This window comes from Mustela putorius, unplaced genomic scaffold, assembly GCF_011764305.1.
Source record: "Mustela putorius furo isolate JIRA1106 unplaced genomic scaffold, ASM1176430v1.1 tig00003836_pilon_pilon_pilon, whole genome shotgun sequence".
NCBI lineage: Eukaryota > Metazoa > Chordata > Mammalia > Carnivora > Mustelidae > Mustela > Mustela putorius.
In genome coordinates this window covers 19,883,714-19,906,586 of record NW_025421989.1, presented here as the reverse complement: position 1 = coordinate 19,906,586, position 22,873 = coordinate 19,883,714, and the positions used below count along the sequence as shown (strand labels likewise).

The window sequence follows — 22,873 nt, the reverse complement described above, 5'->3', positions numbered from 1 at the left end:
ACAGCAGCATTCTGCTGCCACCAGAGTTAAAAAGAATCCTTTTCTGGGAAAGGCCCCAGCACATGCATATTTCAAAAGCCCTTTTAATACACTTATTCGAGGGGGAAATAACCTTAATGCAAACTGCGAAGATTCTACATGGTTAAAATGCACCAGTCCATTTATCAGTGGCATTTAGAATAGTTTCTTGGCAGAGAAAATATTTATTAGGACCCAATTTTTCTCCATCTGTGTTCTCCTCTTTAAAGAAAGTGCTGAGTCGTATATTAACACTTCAAGGTCTTGACTACTTTTTATCTTGAAAAAAAGCGAGAAAATGTTTGTCATTCCAGGAGCATAATCAGTTGAGCCGGCACACAATGACATAGTTAATTCACCAACGGAATTTGTTGCCATAGCTCCAGGGAGGGACCGGGTAGATTAAACAATGGCCTTTTTCACGAGGGCAGCTTCCTCCACAACCTGCCTGTCCCCCACGCCACAGGCCATCAGAGCGCCAGTCCAGAGCACAGCAGTTGTCAGTGAACAACAGCCCGGAGGGGACAAGTGGAGGCCTGTGGTAAATAAAGCAAGAACACCCAGCACCTTGGATCTCTGCTTATTCAATCACTGGGACGTGACTAGCTCCTCCGAGTGCATCTTCAAGCTAAACCTTCGGTCAAGTTCACCGGTGAATCCAGAGAAGGACAATTTCACCGTGTGACTCGAAAGAACTCCAAAACGAAGAGAGGACTCTAGAAAAAGAGAAAGGGGGGCAGGATCAGACATGGTGGGCCACCAGGAAAGCACCACGGAAGGGGACGCCGGGGACAGTGGCGCTCCCACATTCTGGCGCAAGGTAACAGTAACATACATGCTTTCTTAGTGATTTTTGCCTCTTTGAATATCAAAGTCGGTCCAAAAAGGGAAGTCCTATGTATCTGTGAGTGTAATGGTTCTGTGATAATTAATAGAGTCACACTCGAAATGGAAATAGTATCCTCTCCATCTTAAGGTGATAAAAAAGAAAAATTGTGACTCATCTTTCTTTATCCCCTGACTTATGCAAGCTCCTTGGATAGAATTAGATGACAGGAACAGATTCTCCTTCTTAAAAAAAAAAAAGAAAAAAAAAAAAAGAAAAGGAAAAAAAAAGTCAAATCAGTTTGAGAAAATGTAGGTGGTTCAAGGCAAAGAATGATGCTGTGGGAGCCTGAGGGCATTGGAGAAGTGTTTTAACCAAGCGTTCATTACCCTATAAAATGAGAAATTTTCCTATTAGAAAAGTCACAAAATCCTGACACCTATTTCTGAATTTCTTGGAATGCAATTATCACGGAAGTGAGAGTACATATGGTCTTTTATTTGGGGGGTGGGAGGGTGCCCAGGGGAATGTGCATTTTAGTGGAGCCTTGTTAAATTAAATGAGTTCTAGATAGAAAAAGTTTAGGTGGTGGGATGAAATAGTGAGAAGATTTCAGATGAAGTGAAGAAGACATTAGGGCCAGGGGAAGCTTCCTGGCAATGCTATGTTTCTGTCTCACCATAAAGCTGATTTCCCACCACACCCCTGAGAGTGGTTTCTTGGGTCTCAGGACATTAGCCCTGCTCTTTCGAGTTTCGGCACTGTATCAAAACCTCCCCATGCCCCTTCGAGTGCCTGTGGATAGCACCACATGCCTCACAATGTAGTCTGGGCCCACAGCCACTGGGCACTTGAACAAGCTGACTGGTAAACCATTTCCCCCAACTGGTCCCTTCCCCATTCATCTCAGTATTGTCTCTGATTTGGAAAAATGTATATGTTGAGGACTCATGAGTTTTACCGGCTCATTTTGTTGAGTAAATGGGGGAATCAGGAGGTATTTTAGTCATTCTTTCATGCCTCATGACAAAAATAGATTTGAAATAATATCAAAACAACTGGATTCAGTTCTTGACTGCTATGAATATGGAAAGTGGAGATGATCTTTCTATGCCCTGTCACGTAGAATTAAGTCTGTGCAAGTAAATCACACTGTTCTCCCATGCCTTTTGTGAATTGAAAAATAGGCAAAGTCTTCTCATCTCATGGGTCTCCCAAGAGCATCACTTACTATAACAATGGCTGCAGTTTGGGGACATGTGGCTGCCACGGTCAGTAGAACATGTGACTCTTGATCTCAGGGTTGTGAGTTCGAGTCCCACATTAGAGGTAGTGATTACTTACAAATGAAATCCTTAAAAAAAATAATGGCTACAATTTTCAGCCCTTAGTAGGTGTCATGCCCTGTGGTGAGTACTTTATGTACCTTATTTCATGTGATGACATCAACAAAAGTGCTTAAGCTCCTAACTACTTGCCTCTTCTGCTAATTTGTACCTGTGAAACGGACTGGGTTTATTTAATCTCCTTGGGAAATCAAGATGTTCATCGGAACAATAACAAAGAAGTGATTGCGCTGACATTTTTTTTAAAAGATTTTATTTATTTATTTGACAGAGAAAGAGACCACAAGTAGGTGGAGGCAGGCAGAAAGAGAGGGGGAAGCAGGCTCCCTGCTGAGCAGAGAGCCCAATGCGGGGCTTGAGCCCAGGACCCTGAGATCATGACCTGAGCCGAAGGCAGCGGCTTAACCCACTGAGCCACCGAGGCGCCCCTGCGCTGACATTTTAATCCCCCATTTTGTTTCTCAGTGTACTTTTGGTACACGAACTGACCTCAACTTCTATAAATTTAACTTTCTGATTTCCACTGCTTTTTTTTTTTTTAAGATTTTATTTGTTTATTTGGGAGAGAGAGACAGAGATAGCAAGAGAGAGCAGGGGCTGGAGGAGAGGGAGAAGCAGGCTCCCCGCGGAGCAGGCAGCCAGACACAGGGCTCCATCCCAGGACCCTGGGATCATGACCGGAGCTGAAGGCAGACGCTCAACCAACGGAGCCCCCCCAGGCACCCTTCCCACTGCTTTTGTGCACCATACACTGATACTCCCAAGCTAATGGTACTGCTTACCAGCCAATAGTTATAAACATTGTCATTAAATATTTTATCTGAACAGAGAGGATAGTTATGAATTTAATAATATTTATGAGCTCCCTAGGAATGCAAACTCCCTTTAAATGAGAGAGCTGGTTATTCATTTTCCACATGTTTAACTTTGGTACTTGATTGGCACTTATTTGGAAATCGGAGAATGCCTGAATACATCTCAATTCCTCTTACTCCAAATCCTCTAAGGTAGCTATGATTTATATTTCATTTTCAAGTGAGAAAATTGAAGCTCACAAAAGTTAAGTAAAATGCCCAAGTTAGTAAGGGTACAGTACAGCTGGAATTCAGGGTCTTGGATTCCATTTTCACTTTTTCTTTAAGCCTGCACTGTCAAATAAGGTAGCCACTAATTGCTTATGACCATTTAAATTTTAATTAGTTAAAATTAAATAAAATTTAAATTTTAGTTCTTCAGTGGTACTAGCCACCTTTGAAGTGCTCAATAGTCACACAGAACTCGTGGTTTCCTCCTTTGAACAGCTAGAATATTACATCATTGCAGAAAGTTTTATTGGATAATGCTGTTTTAAGTTGTAATGTCTCTTTTCTATATGTTGACACATGTCCTCAAAACACATTGCAGTTCTAAGTAATAAGGATTTAATATTTTACAGTAAAATTTCATTCATTGGAAGTCTCCTCATTTGCATAGCACCAAGTTAACTTTGATCTGCAAATTAATAATATAGATAAGAGTCAAGGAGACATTAAATGCACTTCAGAGACCAAAGATTTTTAAGCACCATCAAATAACTCCAGAAGCACTCACTTAGATGCAAGCAATTGATATGATAATTACACATCGTTTTTATTTATTCATTAAAACAGGATCCCCTAAGGTGCCCTGGTAGGAAATAATATGGTTAGCCTAGTTCTTTATGGCAAACCTTCTGCTATTTCTAAATTCTATGTAAAATCATCTTATACTACTGATTTACCTTCCTCTCTTCCGTTGGGTCATTAAGGAAATTAGTAGCATAAAATACTATCACAATAAAAATGTTATGAGCTCAAGATCTAATTCTGAAACCCTTGCTTCTTCCCCTCTATCCCAGGATACCCTGGAAGGAGTGCTCCTGTGGGCCCCCATAAAACCTGGAACACAGGAGAGGTTCTATAAATATCTTTTGATTGGCTGACAGAGACAGTTCTTTCAAGATGTCACCATTGGAGGGAACCTCGATTTTCTATAGAGAATTCATGGATCAAAATGAAAACTCTCTCATTTTATCTTTTCCCTTTACCAGTCTTCATTGTGAGATAAGGTCTTCCTATTTGAAAGGAAAGATAATTTCCAGGCATTCGGTGGGGGGGGGGGGAGAGGGACAGGAGCTCAGTGCACTCCTGCCTGAGGATCTGGAACTAAACCTGCCAACTCCTTCAGCAGGGAGAGCTGCCTTCCCAGGGCACCAGTCACCGCACAGGCCCATCAGTTCTTAAATACTATGTTGACCCTATTTGCCAGGTACTATCCTGGTTCTAGGTAATAGAATAAAAGAAGAGGACTTTGAGCTACTGAGAGAAGAATGACACCTGAATTTCTAAATCTTTAACAGAGGTGGATTCTTGCAGCTTGCTCGAAACGGTCATACCAAAGATGGGTTCCTTTTTAGTAAAGAACACAACTGATTTCCTCAATTTAGTGGTTAGCTTCAAAGAATATGATTTGTTACTGCCCCGTCTTCGGTGAGGAAGATCTCTAGTGTGTAAGCCATAAGTAAAGAAACAAAAAAATAATTGAAACAATATGAATGTAGATTGAACATTTAGTTTTTCTTTGCAGGGAATTAAACAATTTGGAACATTCCAGATTTCTGAAGATTAGATATCTGAGCATCTTTTAAAGGCACTAAGCCAAAGTATATTACGTTTTTACTTTTTGTTCCAAAACACAATTAGAACTTCTTTCCTCTCCTCCATCTGTAATTCCTTCCCTTTATAGCAACAGGCATGTTATTTGCACAACTTGCAGTTAACTCAACACAGTCTTTGCCTCCTTTGGAAACTATATGGTAGAATGACCCAAGGGTCGCCGGTCCTATTTACACCAGTGAACAGATGTATGATCACTGCCATGGGCTGCTCTGCTGATAGTTCTCACCCTGGAAATTGATGAGTAATGCACACGCTCCATGCTTGTTCCAACTGAATCTGGGGTTCTGGAGGACACTCATCTCTCCCTAAGCTATAGATGCCCACCCACTGTGGTCCTTTAAGCAAGCTTTGACTATTAGGCATCCTGGAAATCTTACAGCTCACCAAAATGGCTTAATTTTGCACACAAAAAGTTGCGTAGTGAGAGATGAAACCTGTGTCTGCTGAAACCTGGGGTTCTTCTAGTCTTCCCGGTACTGGAAACTATGGGAAGAAAAGGAATCTTACTGGTATCTCTTATTTTTGTCCTTTATTCTCAGAGAGTTGGAACTAGCTCTGACATGCCATGGAGCAAAGGATATATGAGAATGGGCATCCAATTAATCTTGCCCCATTCTTGCAATGAGGACTTATAATGTGAAAACATACCCTTTATTTCAATCTCACCCAGGTATTAGAGCATTTCAATTTTTTTCAATTTTGATACTTTTTTTTTTACCTGTTATCTATTTTTATTTCAAGATAGGTATTTTTTTCCAATACAAATCTTTTTTTTTAAGTATAATTTTTTATTTTTTATAAACATATATTTTTATCCCCAGGGGTACAGGTCTGTGAATCACCAGGTTTACACACTTCACAGCACTCACCAAAGCACATACCCTCCCCAATGTCCATAATCCCACCCCCTTCTCCCAAACCCCCTCCCCCCAGCAACCCTCAGTTTGTTTTGTGAGATTAAGAGTCACTTATGGTTTGTCTCCCTCCCAATCCCATTTTCTTTCATTTATTCTTCTTGTACCCACTTAATAAGCCCCCATGTTCTCTATGCCCAACATGGGGCTTGAACTCATAACCCCGACATCAAAAGTCGCATGCTCTTCCAACTGTACTAGCCAGGCGCCTCTATAAGAGCACTGTAAAGTTTTCTCTGACTTTTCATGAACTAGAAATTTTCTCTCTCTTTCTCTCTTGCGTACGCACACACACGTACACACAGATACACACATAGAAAGAGAAGAGAAAGGAAAGACAATGGAAAGTATGACTCAGGATGAAAAGAAAATAATAGCTGCTTCACATCTCTCCTCTTCGTTTCCATTAAGTCTTAAAAGTACAGAAGAATTTAAATGTTAATTTTTTTAAAGCAAAGATGATATGATTCGATTTTAATAGTACCATCATATTAATTTGAAAAAATCAATCATTGGGCACCTGGGTGGCTCAGTCATTTAAGTGTCTGCCTTCACCTCAGGTCACGATCCCAGGGTCCTGGGATTGAGCCCCCCCCATCAGGGTCCCTACTCAGCGGGGAGCCTGCTCCTCCCTCTCCCACTCCCCCTGCTCTCTCACTGTGTCTCTCTGTCAAATAAACAAATAAAAATCTTTTGAAAAATCAATCATTAAGTGCTTGCTCTACCTATATACCCCTGTTCTACATATTCTTGGAGAGTGCGGACATCCATCTTGGATGCACGGCTCCTGATGTACTGTTGATGCTTAGTAAATGTTTGTTGAATGAGTGAAAGGAAGTTAAATCAGTGTTCATTCTGTATCCTTCTTGCCCAGAGAGAATCCTGAGTTTGTTCATCAAAGGGCAAGTCTAGGTTGTCCTGGAGAATGAACAAATTTCAACCCAGCCTCTGAGGCACGCATCATTGTGGGACCGATTTCATTGTAGACCGATTTCAACTTGACCCCAGCCTCTAAACTGCGTGGCTTTATCATTAATGCCTGTAACAGAGATGTAGCGATCACTGTTTACAGGATTCTCTACTCCAAATCCTGCCAGAATCCTAGGGTTGCTGTAGGTTTGTGATCTACGAAAGCCAGGCGGGATCGCTCAGCGATACCAGAGGGGGCAGACTCCCTCTCTACAGTTCTTCCGCAGTTTCCCCAGAGACGTGCAGAGCTGGATCAGCCTCCAAGAGAGATAAGAAAGACTTGTCTACAAATCTGCCCCATGAATTCTTTTCCATGCGGCTACTATACCTTCCCTTAAGGTGGCAGTTGAAAGACTTTTTTGTAAGGAATTTTGTAAGGAATTGTAAGGAATTCAATACAAAAATGGAGAATGAATAAAAGAGTTTTGTAGGGTTTTTTCCATTATACAAGGTAGGAGAGTTATAATCTCCAGGAAGCACAATAGAAGTCTTCTTACCATTTACAGTGGGTACTAGTAGGTTAGTTAACTGAAAAGTAAAATGTTTCTAATAAAGAGTTGTTTGAAAAATGGTTAATGCATGCGTTAAATATTTTGCTTAAACTTAAAATAGATATATTATTAATTGGCCAATCCTTTAATTGGACCACTGATTAAAGGTCTGTGTTGTCTTTTATTCATAAGGTATACACATATGCAACAGCTATGATTTCTATTTTTGGTTTATTCTAAGTGAAGTGAAAACTCAAGATATTTTCAAAACATTGAGTATAGAATCCTAGATTTGGGGGGATTTTGTTCCCTATCTTTTACAGTTGTCTTCCCCTCACCTAATTCAACAGCAATTTTTAAAAGCCACATGACTATTTATCTTTCCAAAACAATTTAATTGCTTAAAAATAACTTTTTTGCATCATTTTTATCAGTTTATATAACATTTAATTAAATTGTATCATTGTAGTCACAATGGCATAGATAGGTTTGGGGAAAAGTTCAGTTAATTCTTGGAAAATGTAAAACTCAACGATTCAGAGCTAAAATACCCAGGCTTTCTCAAGAGTAACTTACCAGTAGACAGAGCACTCAGAGTGCTCTGAGGACCCTTAGGGAAAATGGAGAACCCTGTAGGTTGCTTAACTTAGAGGTTGTTTAAGGGAATCACTCTTGTTCCTCTCTAGACAGAAAAGGTTAAAAATAATAATAACCAGAGCAGGAAGGACATCTTTTTTGTGTTTGTCTTCCATGCTTCAAGGGTCACTACATTATTTACTGAGCACCTCCTTTGTAATAGACACTCAGGAGATTCAAAGGGCCATTTTTTTTAAAGGTTTTATCTATTTGACAGAGAGAGAACACAAGCAGGGAGAGAAGGAGGCAGAGAGAGAGAGGGAGAAGCAGGATCCCTGATGAGCAGGAAGCCCGATGCGAGGCTGAATTGCAGGACCCTGGGATGGTGACCTGAGCCGAAGGCAGATGCTTAACCCACTGAGCCACCCAAGAGCTATTCTTTTAAATATATAATCCACGTCATAAAGGGTATAATTCATTGTTGCTTTAGTACATTCACAGGGTTATACAACCTTCCACACAATTTAATTTTAAGATTTTCATCATTGCCCCCAAATTGTACTCATTAGCAGTCCCTCCCCAGACCCCTCAATACCCCCAGCGCCAGGCAACTGCCTATTCCAGACATTTCACAGATGAGGAATCATACAATATGTGGTCTCTTGTGTCTGGCTTCTTTCACTTGGTTTATCTTTTCAAGGTTTATGTATGTTATGTATGTTATAGTGTGTATCTGTATTTCATCCATTTTTATGGCCAAATAACATTCCATTGTATGGAGAGACCACTGTTTGTTTCTCCATTGATCAGGCAGTGACCATTTGGGTTGTTTCCACTTCTTGGTTAGTGTGAATAATGCTTATGACATTTGCGTACAAGATTTCTGTGAACATGTATTTCCTTTTTTAAAAAAGATTTGTTTACTTACTTGAGAGAGAGCACAGGTACGTGAGCACAGTGGGGAGGGGCAGAGGGAGAGAGAAGATCTCAAGCAGACTCCCCACTGAGCATGAAGCCTTATGTGGGGCTCGAACTCACAATGCTGACATCGAGACCTGAGTTGAAATCAAGAGTCAGGTGCTTAACTGAACGTACCACCCAGGTGCCCTATGAACATATGTTTTCAAATCTCTTAGACAAACACCTAGGTGTGGAATAGCTGGGTCAAATGGTAACTCCATTTTTAACTTTCTTAAAAAAGATTTAAACATTTTTTTACTGGAGAGAGAGAGAGAGAGAGAGAGAGAGAGAGAGAGAGGAGGGGCAGACAGAAAGACTATCTGAAGCAGGACTCCCCGCTGAGCATGGAGCTCAAACCCACGACCCAGAGGTCACAACCTGAGTCATAATCTCAAGGTGGATCCCTAACTGACTGAGTCACTCAGGCGCCCCTCTATTTTTAACTTTTTGAGGAACTGCCAAACTGTTTTCCAACGAGACTGTACTGAGTAACATTCCTACCAGCCATGTATGAATGTTCCAGTTTCTCCACATCCCCACCAACACTCGTTATTTTCTATTTTCAAAATCATAGCCATTCTAGTGGGGGTGACATGGCATCTCTTTGGGTTTTTGATTTGTATTTCTGTAATGACTAGTGAGGTTTAGCATTTTTTCTCCTGTTTATTGGCCATTAGTGTATCTTCTTTGGAGAAACCTCTATTGAAATCCTTTCCTCATTTTGAATTGTGTTATTCGTTGCAAAGACCCGTCTTTGGCTTAAAGTAAGGTTTCTCAACCTTGGCATTATTGACATTTTGAGCTGGATAATTCTTTGCTGTGGGGGTGAGGTCGTGGGGGGAGGGAGGCCTTTACTGAGCAATTTCCCTGGTCTCTACCCACCAAATATCAGTAGCATTCCCAAGTTCTGACAATCAAAGCTCTGTCCATGGTGCCTGGCTGGCTCAGTCCATAGATCATGTGAGTCTTGATCTCAGCGTTGTAAGTCCGAGCCCCACCTTCAGTATGGAGATTATTTAAAAATAAAATACTAAAAAAGCTACATCCAGACACTGCAAAATCACTCTTGGGGGCGGGCACAAAATCTCCCCAAGAAAAGAACGACTGCTCTAAAAGAGCCGCCTGTGTAGCTGAAAAACACTCACACAGAAACACAAGTTCAGGATGATGTAAGAAATGATGGTGATATAAGAAAGTGGAGGTACCCTGGAGGCGTGAACTGACTTCCCAAGTCTGGTTGATGGGTTCGCTAACAATAAGAAAGAAAATCAAGTTTACAAAGGAGAATTATATAACATTATGAGATAATGATTTGATACCATAACACAAAAAGAATTGTAAGTTTGTATATGAAAGTATCAAAAGTGTGGTACATCTAGAACTAGAGGTTTTATGAGAAGGTGAATTTACTGTGAGCTGATGGCCCCTTGATGGTCCTAGGCATGAAGCGTAAATGGCTGTTAACGTGGCCTTTCACTCTTAGCCCTTAGCTTCATTTCTCCTGTTAGTTTCATCTCCTAGTGGAGATATGTGCCCATCTGTCTCAGACAGAGATTGCTGGATTCCAAGGAACAGTGCCCACTAAGCTAGCTTTTCCTTTCTTTAAAAACAGATTTTATTTATTTGAGAGAAAGAGAACAAGCACAAGAGCAGAGGGACGGGGGAGAGGGAGAGGGAGAAGCAGACTCCTTGCTGAGCAGGGAGCCTGATTGGGGACTTGATCCCAGGATCCCATGAGGATCCCAGGATCCTCATGACCTGAACCGAAGGCAGACACTTAGCCGACTGAGCCACCCAGGTGCCCTAAGCTAGCTTTCTCAGTGGGGGGAATGCAAAGGTCTATCGAATAGAATCCACAGAAAAGCTGAAAAGCCAGTCTCAGCAAGGAAAGGGACTGGAGCAGCGTGAGAAGACCTCAGAAAGGGTTATTTGCAGAGATATTTACTCTAATCCCCTGACCTACTCAGACTCCATCTCTTAGTTCTAATTCCTTAAAGAGGTAGTTGAAGGATCTGAGAAACCCCTGAACAATGACCAGGGCTTGGCTTCTTAATCAGGTGTCCCAACCCTGGGCTGTGCAGTGGGATGGGTTTTCATAGATGGGGTGGAGAGGGTTGAGGGAGAGACAAAATAAAAGCAGCTACCTCATTGGCCTACCTCATTGATCAGGCCATTCTACCACCTGTATAGATTTCCTCCCCCACTTTTTTTTTTAAAGATTTTATTTACTTATTTGACAGAGAGAGATCACAAGTAGGCAGAGAGGCAGGCAGAGAGAGAGAGAGGAGGAAGCAGGCTCCCTGCCAAGCAGAGAGCCCGATGCGGGACTCGATCCCGGGATGCGAGATCATGACCTGAGCCGAAGGCAGCGGCTTAACCCACTGAGCCACCCAGGTGCCCCTCCTCCCCCACTTTTTGTCTTCACAAACATTTTTGCCTTATTTCTCCATGAAATACACAACACATCTCACAGAAATGGCCTTGCTATTGTTTGCCAGTTGAACACAATTACCCCCAATTACCTATGGCCTTGTGGTCTTAATGTCAAGTACCTTGACATTATTATTATTATCATCATCATTATTATTAAATAATTTCCACACCCGATGTGGGGCTCAAACTCTCAACCCGAGATCAAGAGTCACATGCTCACATGGGGGCTTAAGTGGGTAGGAGAAGAATCAATGAAACAAGATGGGATTGGGAGGGAGACAAACCATAAGTGACTCTTAATCTTACAAAACAAACTGAGGGTTGCTGGGGGGAGGGGGGTTGGGAGAAGGGGGGGTGGGGTTATGGACATTGGGGAGGGTATGTGCTTTGGTGAGTGCTGTGAAGTGTGTAAACCTGGTGATTCACAGACCTGTACCACTGGGGATAAAAATACATGTTTATAAAAAATAAAAAATTAAAAAAAAAAAAAGAGTCACATGCTCTACCAACTGAGCCAGCCTGGCACCCCAAGTGTCTAGACTTTTAAAGGGGGGGATGCGGAAAAAATAAAAAATTAAAAAAAAAATAAAAGGGGGATGCAGGATGGGGGCAAATTACCCATAATATTTTCTATTTAATAATGACATGGTAGGCAGGTGTCATTGAAACTAAGATGAACTATTTTAACAAGAAAAATATATCTGTTTGGGGAGAAACGTCTGAATCTCCTTCATCCCAATCCTCCCCCATTGGCATCACAGTTGGGAATAAAGACTACTAAGCTGTCAAGAGGTGGTACATCCTTCCCACTAGTTAATAAAGTGATGCCCTGCCTTCACAGCCTATTAATTAAGAAGGTAATCAGTGCATGCTTCAAGTTTGCTATTTGAAACTCAAAGGCAATAAAATCAGAACACTGCTCAGATTTTTTTTTTCTCATAAAGAAATGAATAACAAATTAGGGCCACAGAGCTAGAGTAATCACATTTTGAATGATTTCTCCTGAGCATGCCTTTAATAGCCTGTATGTGTTGGATAAGAAGAACAAAGAAAGGTAAAGTTAATTATCCAGGAAAAGCTTCACCAAGGAGTTTTGGTCACTTTAACCCAGGGTTTCTCAACCTTGGTACTAATGATATTTGGGGCCAGATAATTCTTTGTCATGTGCGTTTAGTGGAATGTTCAGGGATATCCCTAGTCTCTAACCAGTATATGCTACTAGAACTGGCCCCACCCAAGTCTTAACAACAAAAATGTTTGCAGACATTGTTAAATGTCCTCTGTGGGGCAAGATGACCCTGGGATTAAGAACTAATGAATTGGGTTGCCTGGGTGGCTCAGTTGGTTAAGCGTCTGACTCTTGACTTCCGCTCAGGTCACCATCTCAGGGTCATGAGATCAAGCCCAGCGTCATGCTCTGCACTTGGTGTGGAGTCTGCTCGAGATTCTCTACCCCCCGCCCCTCCCCTGACTCGCCCGTGCATATGCTCTCTCTCTCTATGAAATTAAAAAAATCTTTAAAAAAAACTGATGAATTAACCACATACATTCCTTCATACTCTCCATCCCTCCAGGGTCCCTCTAGAGTTTGTTGTTTTAAGCCCTTAGGACCAAACATTTTATACAAGGGCCATTTATGTTTTCCAGGGAATTGTTTGAAAAGAAACTTGTCCAGGTGAGAAGGGCTCTTTGCATTTCTGTATTGAAGAGTAGCAAACAAAAAGAACAAAGGAAGGAGGTCTAATAAAGGTATTTAGGTAAAACACTCAGCCAAACACTTACATTTAATCCCTATGAGACCCTCAGGGGCATAATTAGCCTTATTTTATTGGTGAGGAAACTGAGGTTTAAAGAGGTTAAGTAATTTGCTTAAGAACACACAGTTTGTAATTTAGTGGTGGAGCTAGAAATCTGATGGCAGATTTGTGCCTATTTGCATGTTGCCTCATTAAATGCACTTGAAGTGTTAGACATCTAATAAAGCAAGGTGACCAATTTCTTTAGTTTGTCTATTTGTTTATTTTAATTTTTAAAATATTTTATTTATTTATTTGGCAGACAGATTACAAGTAGGCAGAGAGGCAGGCAGAGAGAGGGGGAAGCAGGCTCCCTGCTGAGCAGAGAACCCAAGACAGGGCTCCATCCCAGGACCTTGGGATCATGACCTGAGCCAAAGGCAGAGGCTTAGCTCACTGAGCTCCCAGGTGCCCCTATTTATATTAAATTTTTATTTAAATTCTAGTTAGTTAACATACAGTGCAATATTGCTTCCAGGAGTAGAGTTTATTGATTCGTCACTTACTATAACACCCAAGGCTCATCCCAAGTGCCCTCCTTAATACCCATTGCCCATTTAGCTCATCCCCCCCCACCTGCCTCTCTCCATCACCTCAGTTTTTTCTCTATCATTAAGAGTCTCCTATGGTTTCCCTCCCTCTCCTTTTTTTTTTTAATTTTTTATTTTTTATAAACATATATTTTTATCCCCAGGGGTACAGGTCTGTGAATCACCAGGTTTACACACTTCACAGCACTCACCAAAGCACATACCCTCCCCAATGTCCATAATCCCACCCCCTTCTCCCAACCCCCTCCCCCCAGCAACCCTCAGTTTGTTTTGTGAGATTAAGAGTCACTTATGGTTTGTCTCCCTCCCAATTCCATCTTGTTTCATTGATTCTTCTTCTACCCACTTAAGCCCCCATGTTGCATCACCACTTCCTCATATCAGGGAGATCATATGATAGTTGTCTTTCTCTGCTTGACTTATTTCGCTAAGCATGATACGCTCTAGTTCCATCCACATTGTCGCAAATGGCAAGATTTCATTTCTTTTGATGGCTGCATAGTATTCCATTGTGTATATATACCACATCTTCTTGATCCATTCATCTGTTGATGGACATCTAGGTTCTTTCCATAGTTTGGCTATTGTGGACATTGCTGCTATAAACATTCGGGTGCATGTGCCCCTTTGGATCACTACGTTTGTATCTTTAGGGTAAATACCCAGTAGTGCAATTGCTGGGTCATAGGGCAGTTCTATTTTCAACATTTTAAGGAACCTCCATGCTGTTTTCCAGAGTGGCTGCACCAGCTTTCATTCCCACCAACAGTGTAGGCCTCTCCTTTTTTTTTTTTTTTTTTTTTTATCTTTTGAAAAATACACAGCTTTTGGGGTGCCTTGCTGCCTCAGTTGATAGAGCATGTGACTCTTGATCTTGGGGTAGTGAGTTCAAGCCCCACTTTGGGTATGGAGCCTACTTTAAAAAATGTTAAAAATTGAAAATACAGGGGCACCTGGGTGGCTCAGTGGATTGAGCCTCTGCCTTCGGCTTGGGTCATGGTCTCAGGGTCCTGGGATTAAGCCCCTCGTGCTCTCTGCTCGGAGGGGTGGGGGGAGGGGAGGGCTGCTTCCCCCATCTCCTGCCTGCCTCTCTGCCTACTTGTGATCTCTGTCAAATAAATAAATAAAATCTTTTTAAAAAATTGAAGATACAGCTTTTATTAGGGATAGTTTCAAACATGCAAAATTAGGCAAATCAGTGTCTTCCCATTTCTGTTGTTCATGTACTCGTCATGTAGCTATAAGAACGATCACCTCAGGACCAATATTGCTGCCTGTAGAGCTTTTCAGCCTTGGTGTTATTGACATTTGGGGCTGGATAATTGTTCTGTGTATTATGTGTGTCCAGTATGCACACAAGACAAGGCAGGACCAAAACCCAGTTCTGTCTGGTTTGACTAAAAGTATATTGAGTTGTTTTTGGATTCAGAATTTATTACTTACCTAGTGAAAGACATGTAGCCACTGGTGCCAGCCTGTAGTCCTTGTCCCACATGCCAAGAACAGCACTGAATAGAAAGAGGCCGATGACCTCCAGACTCCTGTTGCTGAGGAGCAACTCCTGTTGCTGTGTAGATGGTCACTAACTGGTTTCCTTTTCTGCAGCACTATACAGAGTGGGGAAGGGCAGGAAGGCCCAGACCTCAACAGAACCCAGGAGGTGATTGGAAACTACCGTATGAGGGGCACCTGGGTGGCTCAGTCAGTTAAGAATCCAACTCTTGATTTCTGCTCAGGTCATGATCTCAGGGTTGTGGGATCGAGCCCCATGCTGGGCATGGATCCTGCTGAATATTTCTCTCTCCCTCTGCTGCTCCCCACTGTGTGCTCTCTCTTTCTAAAATAAATGAACAGGAGCACCTGGGTGGCTCAGTGGGTTAAAGCCTCTGCCTTTGGCTCAGGTCATGATCCCAGCATCCTGGGATCGAACTCCGCATCGGGCTCTCTGCTCAGCAGGAAGCCTGCTTCCCCGTCTCTCTCTCTGCCTGCCTCTCTGCCTACTTGTGATCTCTGTCTGTCAAATAAAAAAAAATCTTAAAAAAATAAAATAAAATAAATGAACAAATCTTAACAACAACAAAAAAATGATAAGAAAAAGAAGCTGTCTCATGAGAGTCTCATCGTGGAGATAGGGAGGCAAGCGGGAAGTGGCCTCTAAGCCACTCCTAACAGGCTTCTGCCTCTCACAGTCTAGTAAGGTCACAAGACAGTCTGCCCACACTCAGATGAGCTGCAGTTCAAGTCTTTGCCAATGTGAGCTATGTGGACACATTCAGATGACCTCTGACACATTCAAGTGGACACATTCAAGGTTGTCAGGGCATGAGGGCACAGCCAGCCCCCCACAGTGGAGGGCTGTTTCTGTGCACCGTAGGGAGTGCAGCTGTAGATGTCGGCAGCGTCACCCCCCAAGATGGGATGACCGAAAATGACTCCAGACATCTCCGAACGGTGGAAGACCAAGTTCCACCCAGCTGAGAACCACTCCTCTAGAGCCCTAACCACTCCCCTCACCACACAATAGACTTCATCTGCAAATACGTCACTGTGTATTTCTTAGTTTTTAGATTTTTTAATGATTTTACTTATTTATTAGAGAAAGAGAGAGAAAGAACAAGCGAGGGAGTGGCAGGCAGAGGGAGAAGCAGGCTCTCTGATGATCAGGGAGCCTGACTCGGGGCTCCATCCCGGGACCCTGGGACCATGACTGAGCCTAAGGTAGACGCTTAACCGACTGAGCCACTCAGGCGCCCCTTCACTGTATATTTCTAAAATGAAATTTCAAGAAGCATAAACAAGATATCATTATACCTGAAACATTTAATAATAATTCTTTTATGGCATCCAGAAACTGTTCAAATTTTTTTTTAAAGATTTTATTATTTATTTGACAGACCGAGATCATAGGTAGGCAGAGAGGCAGGCAGAGAGAGAGGAGGAAGCAGGTTCCCTGCTGAGCAGACAGCCTGATGCGGGGCTCAATCCTGAGCCAAAGGCAGAGGCTTTAACCCACTGAGCCATCCAGGCGCCCCCGTTCAAATTTTTTTTTTAAAGATTTTATTTATTTTCTTATTTTAGAGAGTGTGCACATGTGTGGGGGGAGAGGCAGAGGAGAGGCAGAGAATCTCAAGCAGATGCTTGAGACCCACACGAGACTCGATTTCTCTACCCTGACATCATGACCTGAGCCGAAACCAAGAGTCAGATGCTTAAGCAACGGAACCACCCAGGCACCCCCAAATTGTCCAAATTTCTTATTGTTTCATGCATATCATAATTTTTTACAGTGTTTTGAACTAGGATCCTAATAATTTGGGGTATACATCACAATGCTGTGATTCCTGTGTCTTTTAGATGTCATCGAATCCATAGATTTCTTGCAATGTTTTGGTTGCAGAAACTGAGTTTGTCCTAGAGTGCTTCCTACAATCTGGATCTTGCTGATTGCATCCCTGTGGTGTTAAGGTCCTCCTTTATCCCTTCTGAATTTCCCATCAATTGGTCTCAGATCAAGAGGTCATTGAAGCCAGGTTCTGTTTGCTTGACAAACTATTTGATGGGTGGTATATGGCCTTCTTTATTTCAGGCACATATAATATTCATGGTTATTTGTCTTTTTGTCGTTTAAGCTGTGGTTGATGCTTAGTGCCTAGATCCAATCATTCGTTAGTGCTTATCAAATTGGGAGAGTCCAATCCATCATGTTCTTTATTACCGTCATACTTTTATTACTCATTCAAAGATGATGCACTTCTTCTTAAAACTTGGTCACTCAGAAGTACGTTTGAATAGAAGAGCTAAGATAGAAACACCTGATTGTTTCCCTCTGACTTCCAGTTTTCCAAATGATGCATGAGATCTCTTGCATCCACCAATGCAGACAAATGAGGTTTTCAGTTTGTTTGGGATTTTGTTTAATAGTATTATGACTGGGTAGATTTTTTTTTTTTGAGATTTATTTATTTATTTTCACAGTGGGTGGAGGGAGAAGAACAAGCAGGTTTTGTTGTTGAGCTCAGAGCCTGACCTGGGGCTCAATTTCACAACCCTGAGATCATGACCTGAGCCGGAAACCAAGATTCAGTCGCTTAACTGACTGGGCCCCCACCACACACCCGCTGATGTGCCTGAACAGGTGGATTTAAACACACCTGATGGATTTCAATCCACTGAAGTTCTCATCTGCACTGATGTGCAGTGCTGATAAGAGTCTCTCTTGTCATCTTTGGCTGACAAGTCTCTCCAAGTTGGGTCCTGAGTCCTTTTGACAATTTCTGTCCTTTCTAAAAAAAGGATAATAAAACTTATACATTCACATCATTATTTTTGTCTTCAGTTTTGCTCTCCGATAGTGTTACTCAAAGTGTGGGCCTCAGGCAGCACCTGTACCAGCTGAAGAGAAAACCAAGTTGATGGGCCCTTGCTGGCCTGCTGAATTAGAATCTCCGGGAACGTGGCCTGGGGAACTAGTTTAACAAATTCTCCGGGTGATTCTTGCTCTAAAAAACTGAACTTAGAGCCTTGGGGTCACCTTCCTCGCTGACGATCTCTAGCTCTTCAGGAATTTCTTGCCAGAGTAGGCCACCCCTCTCTTCTTACTGGATGGCAACAGAGGACACAATCATCCTCGAGGGTTATTTCCAATATTTTTGAAACCACCTAAAGCCAACTGGTGGTTTGATAGATGAATAGTAAATCTGGAGATCTGGTTAATACCTCTTTGGATCCCCCCAAATACTGATCTGATGATATAAGAACTGATTTCCTTATTTTTAAGATTTTATTTTTAAGTAATCTCTACACCCAATGTGGGGCTCAAACTCACAATCCTGAGATCAAGAATTGCATGCCCTACGACCCCCAAAACAGATTTTCCTTAATGGCCTTATAAAATGGCCACGATGAGGAACGTCTGGGTGGCTCAGTGGGTTATGCCTTTGCCTTTGGCTTAAGTCATGGTCCCAGGGTCCTGGGATCGAGCCCCACATTGAGCTCTCTGCTCACTGGGGAGCTTGCTTCTCCCTCTCTCTCTGCCTGCCTCTCTGCCTACTTCTGATCTCTGTCTGTCAAATAAATAAATAAAATCTTTTTAAAAAGGTAAAAATAAAATGGCCACGATGAAAATTTCAGAAGAACTGTTCCAAAAATGTTTTGAGCAATGGTAGTATTAACATGTGCCAGGGCCTGCCATGGTTTACTGCTGACGCTTTTATTGCTTTTGAATTCCTAGGGTTGAGTGGTGTGGTGAGGTTATCTGGGTTACTTTGCAGAAATAAAGGATTATTTTTCTTTGGAAGTGTTCTTACCTCATGCTTGCTTACTTACTTACTGAAGAGTACTTATTCGTGGAGCAAGAATGGGCTTCCGTGGCAGCACACGGACTGCATGTAGTCCCTGTTGAGCACCACTACTGTGTCATTCCACAGAGCCCCTCCCCTGGCACTTAAATAGAGTAGGTTTAAAATGATTGCTTTTGGGGCACTTGGGTGGCTCAGTCCATTGAGTGTCCGACTTTTATTTTATTTTATTTATTTGACAGAGAGAGACAGATCGCAAGTAGGCAGAGAGGCAGGCAGTGTGTGTGTGGGTGCCGGGGAAGCAGGCTCCCTGCTGAGCAGAGAGCCTGATGTGGGGCTCGATCCCAGGACCCTCAGATCATGACCTGAGCCGAAGGCAGAGGCTTAACCATCTGAGCCACCCAGGCTCGCCTCGTTCTGTATTTTTTAATGTCCTGCTGCTGCAGTCCAGGCCAAAAGGGGCAGAATCTCTTGGGGGTAGGGGGACGAGGCTTCTGTGGTTTCGAAAGCTCCCCAGGTGATTGTCACGTGCAGCCAAGGCCAAGAATTTTGAGAGGTGAAGCAGAGAGGATGAGAAACTTGATTAAGATGTGAAATGAAACCCCTCAAGTGTCAGGCTCTCCTTTTTTCAAGAATAAGAGAGTGGATATACTTGTAGGCTATTGTTGGAAAGCTCGTTTCTGGCCCACACCCCCTGATATTATTCGGAGATTCACATTTCACCCCCAGAGAAGATGATCTGGTGAGTCTGCTCCTGTTTGTATGCTGGAGCAAGAACCCACCTGATGCTACTCCGGGAAAGATTTATTAGAGCATGTGGCGACATCAACTTGAGTGAGTGTTTCCTGATGCCATCCTGCACTGGCACCTGCGGAATAAGTCAAATATGAGATTTATAGGGGCTTGATAAAAGGTTTTATCTACGAGGTGGTATCATTAACTGTCAAACTAACTGAAAAGCTTTCAACATGAAGGCTATCCAAAGAGAGCAAAGTGAGCAGAGCGTGGGAAATGTTGAGCGACAGACGCGGCATACGATGAACAGGGGCTTTAAAGTCCAGTAGGCTTGAGTTTGAAACTCAGCTCTGCCAAGCTCTGTGACCTTGGGGAAATTACTTAACCTCTCTGTGCACGGATTCTTACCTGCAAACCTGGCAGAGTGCCTGTGCCTGACACAAAGCAGGGTTTTACAAATGACTGTTTTAAAATTATAGGCAACGTATTGTTCCAATATCCGGAGATGAGATACTCACGATACTCATGAGTTCTTCATGCTAAGGAACGTGCAGTAGGCAGACTAATGCACCCCCCACCCCGCCCCGGGATGTCTACATCCTAATTCCCAGAACCCAGGAACCTATAACGTCTTACTTGACTCGGCAAAAGGGATTTTGCAGATGTGATGAAGTTAAAGATGTCGAGATACAAGAGATTATCCCGGATCATCCAAATGCCCAGTGTAATCACAAGGGTCCTTTCAAGTGAGAGGAGCAGGCAGGGAAGGGAGAGATGTGACTGTGGCCAAGGTGGCCGCTGATGCAGTTGCTGGCTCATGAGACGGAAGGAAGTGGGCAGGGAGCCAAGGGATGCAGGAAGCTCTAGAAGTTGGAGGAGGCAAGGGAATGGACTTTCCCCTGGAGCCTCCAGAAGGAATGCAGTCTGGCTGATACATGGATTTTAGTCCACAGAGACCCACCTCAGACTTCTGACCCCCCAGGTGAAGATAATATATTTGTGTTGTTTCAAGCCACAACTTTTGTGGTAAATTGTTATAAGGAGCAATAAGAAACTAATACAGAAGATGAAACCAAGTCTCTCTCTCTCTCTCTCTTTGAAGATTTTAAATAATCTCTACACCCAACGTGGGGCTTGAACTCACAACCCTGAGATCAGGCCGCTCACGCTCTACCGACAGAGCCAGTCAGGTGCCCCCGAGACCACCACCTCAACTAAATCTTTCTTTGGGCTTTCAAAGATTCTGGGGACAGATTTTACAAGATGAAGATCTTACTCTTGAGTCCATGCCATTCGAAATCATTTAGTTAAAAAGTCTGAGGATTTTTAAATCCTCAGATGATGATTTGCTTGTGAGTGGATTTCTCCATTCTGGCCTCAGATGGCTTTGCTGACTCACGTGCCAGTCAAGCACATTTGTGTCACAGTTGCAAGGCCCGGGGTCAGTTCTCAGGACCCTGCAGTATTTGCTGCTGTATTGGGAAACTGCCTGGTGGCAAAGCAAGAAGGAAGGAAACTGGTTTTCAACATATCAATAGCCAAGAAAGAAAGTCGGCTCTTTAGGCGTATCAGAAGCGGTGTAAATCTGGTCAACTATTCTGGAAGACAATCTTCCAATTCTGGAAGATAATAGTATCAAAAAACATGTACAAAAAAGCCTTGAAAATTCAAGTACCCTGACTCAGCAATTCTACTTGTAGGAAAATATATGGGACAACTGCATTAGTATGCATATCCTTCACCTGCTTAAAAAAATTCTTCCACGGTTCCCATAATTACTTATAGGATAACACTTGGGGAGACTGACAGGGGATTGCAGTAGGTAATTATTTCTGGCAGGTGTTTGTACTGACCGTAGCTTGGTCTAGACTTGAACCTGTGTTAGATTAACCTTGATGGTCGCCGAGCCACCTTTGTTAAATTTGATCTTTTCCATGATAATCACTGAAACAGTGATTGTGACTAACACTTCCAATGTTAAGTCAGTGTCTGCCCTTGAACGTTTATTACAAACTATCAGCCAATTTTGTGGCTTAAATTAAAAAATTTTTATGTGTAATTGAGCCATTAAGTGGTGAAAATTAGCTGTATTTTCCCGTAGCCAGTGACATTCAGATAATATGTTTGGCATGCAAAAGTTGTGAATCCAAATTATGCTCAAATCCAAGTGAGGAATCTTTATTCATTTTTTCCCCCTGCTGTATGTGTTTCAGTCATATGTCTGGACCCAAACCCCACCAAAGAGAGACCAAAATTTACACAATATTCTTGAGTGTGACGGTGGCTGCAATTGGAGTTTTGATTAAACTGCGCTACATGTGTGATTATTACTTGTAAACAGATGATTAGATATTAATTAGACAATAAGTGATTGTAAAGCACTTAGAAAATAAAAGTGTTTATAAATACCACTAAGTAATAGCAACAATAATTCTTTACTGACTACACAGCTGCTAATGTCAATAAGAATGATTTATTCCAGCTAAGGGCAACTTTAATTTATGCAAAAAGCTGCTATCATATCTGTTTTGCTAGAGCAAAACCAAATGTACTATACTTATAGCTGATTTTATCATCAGCATTTAGATAAATACATCTCACATAGGTAAAAACAACTTACCTCTTCTAGGACATTCTCAAACACAGGCACAACCATTGTGGCATGGTGTCTTTGAACGCTAAGAAATGGAGCCCGTGGGTGGCTCAGTGGGTTAAGCGTCTGCCTTCAGCTCAGCTCATGATCCCTGGGTCCTGGGATTGAGTCCCACATCGGGCTCCCTGCTGACAGAGAGCCTGCTTCTCCCTCTGCCCCTCGCTCTGTTCATGCTTTCTCTCCCTCTCTCTCTTGCAAAAATAAACAAATGAAATCTTTATTTTATTTTTTTTAAGATTATTTATTTATTTATTTGACAGAGAGAGATCACAAGTAGGCAGAGAGGCAGGCAGAGAGAGAGAGGGGAGGAAGCAGGCTCCCTGCTGAGCAGAGAGCCCGATGCCGGACTTGATCCCAGGACCCTGAGATCATGACCTGAGCCAAAGGCAGTGGCTTAACCCACTGAGCCACCCAGGTGCCTGAAATCTTTATTTTAAATAAGAAAGAAAGGGAGCTATGACTTATGTCCAATATCGATTTCTTTTCAATGTAAGATATGAAATGACATTTTGTTAGTGACATCTGCATTTTTATGCATTTTTATGTCACGCTGGGTCTGTGCAGTTGTTCTCCAGCTTCTGAAAACTGTGCTTAGACTCAACACATTTTGGT

General features: G+C 42.4%; 1 protein-coding gene across 1 annotated transcript in view; it reads left to right on the top strand.

Moving 5' to 3' along the window:
- The first annotated feature begins 445 nt into the window (after nt 1-445).
- PCYT1B (phosphate cytidylyltransferase 1B, choline) overlaps nt 446-22,873 on the top strand; it is a 121,173-nt gene continuing 98,745 nt past the window's right edge. The window contains exon 1 of the mRNA XM_013064901.2: nt 446-838. Coding sequence (XP_012920355.1) covers nt 767-838 — 72 coding nt within the window. The 5' untranslated portion in view covers nt 446-766. The remainder of the gene's footprint in view (nt 839-22,873) is intronic.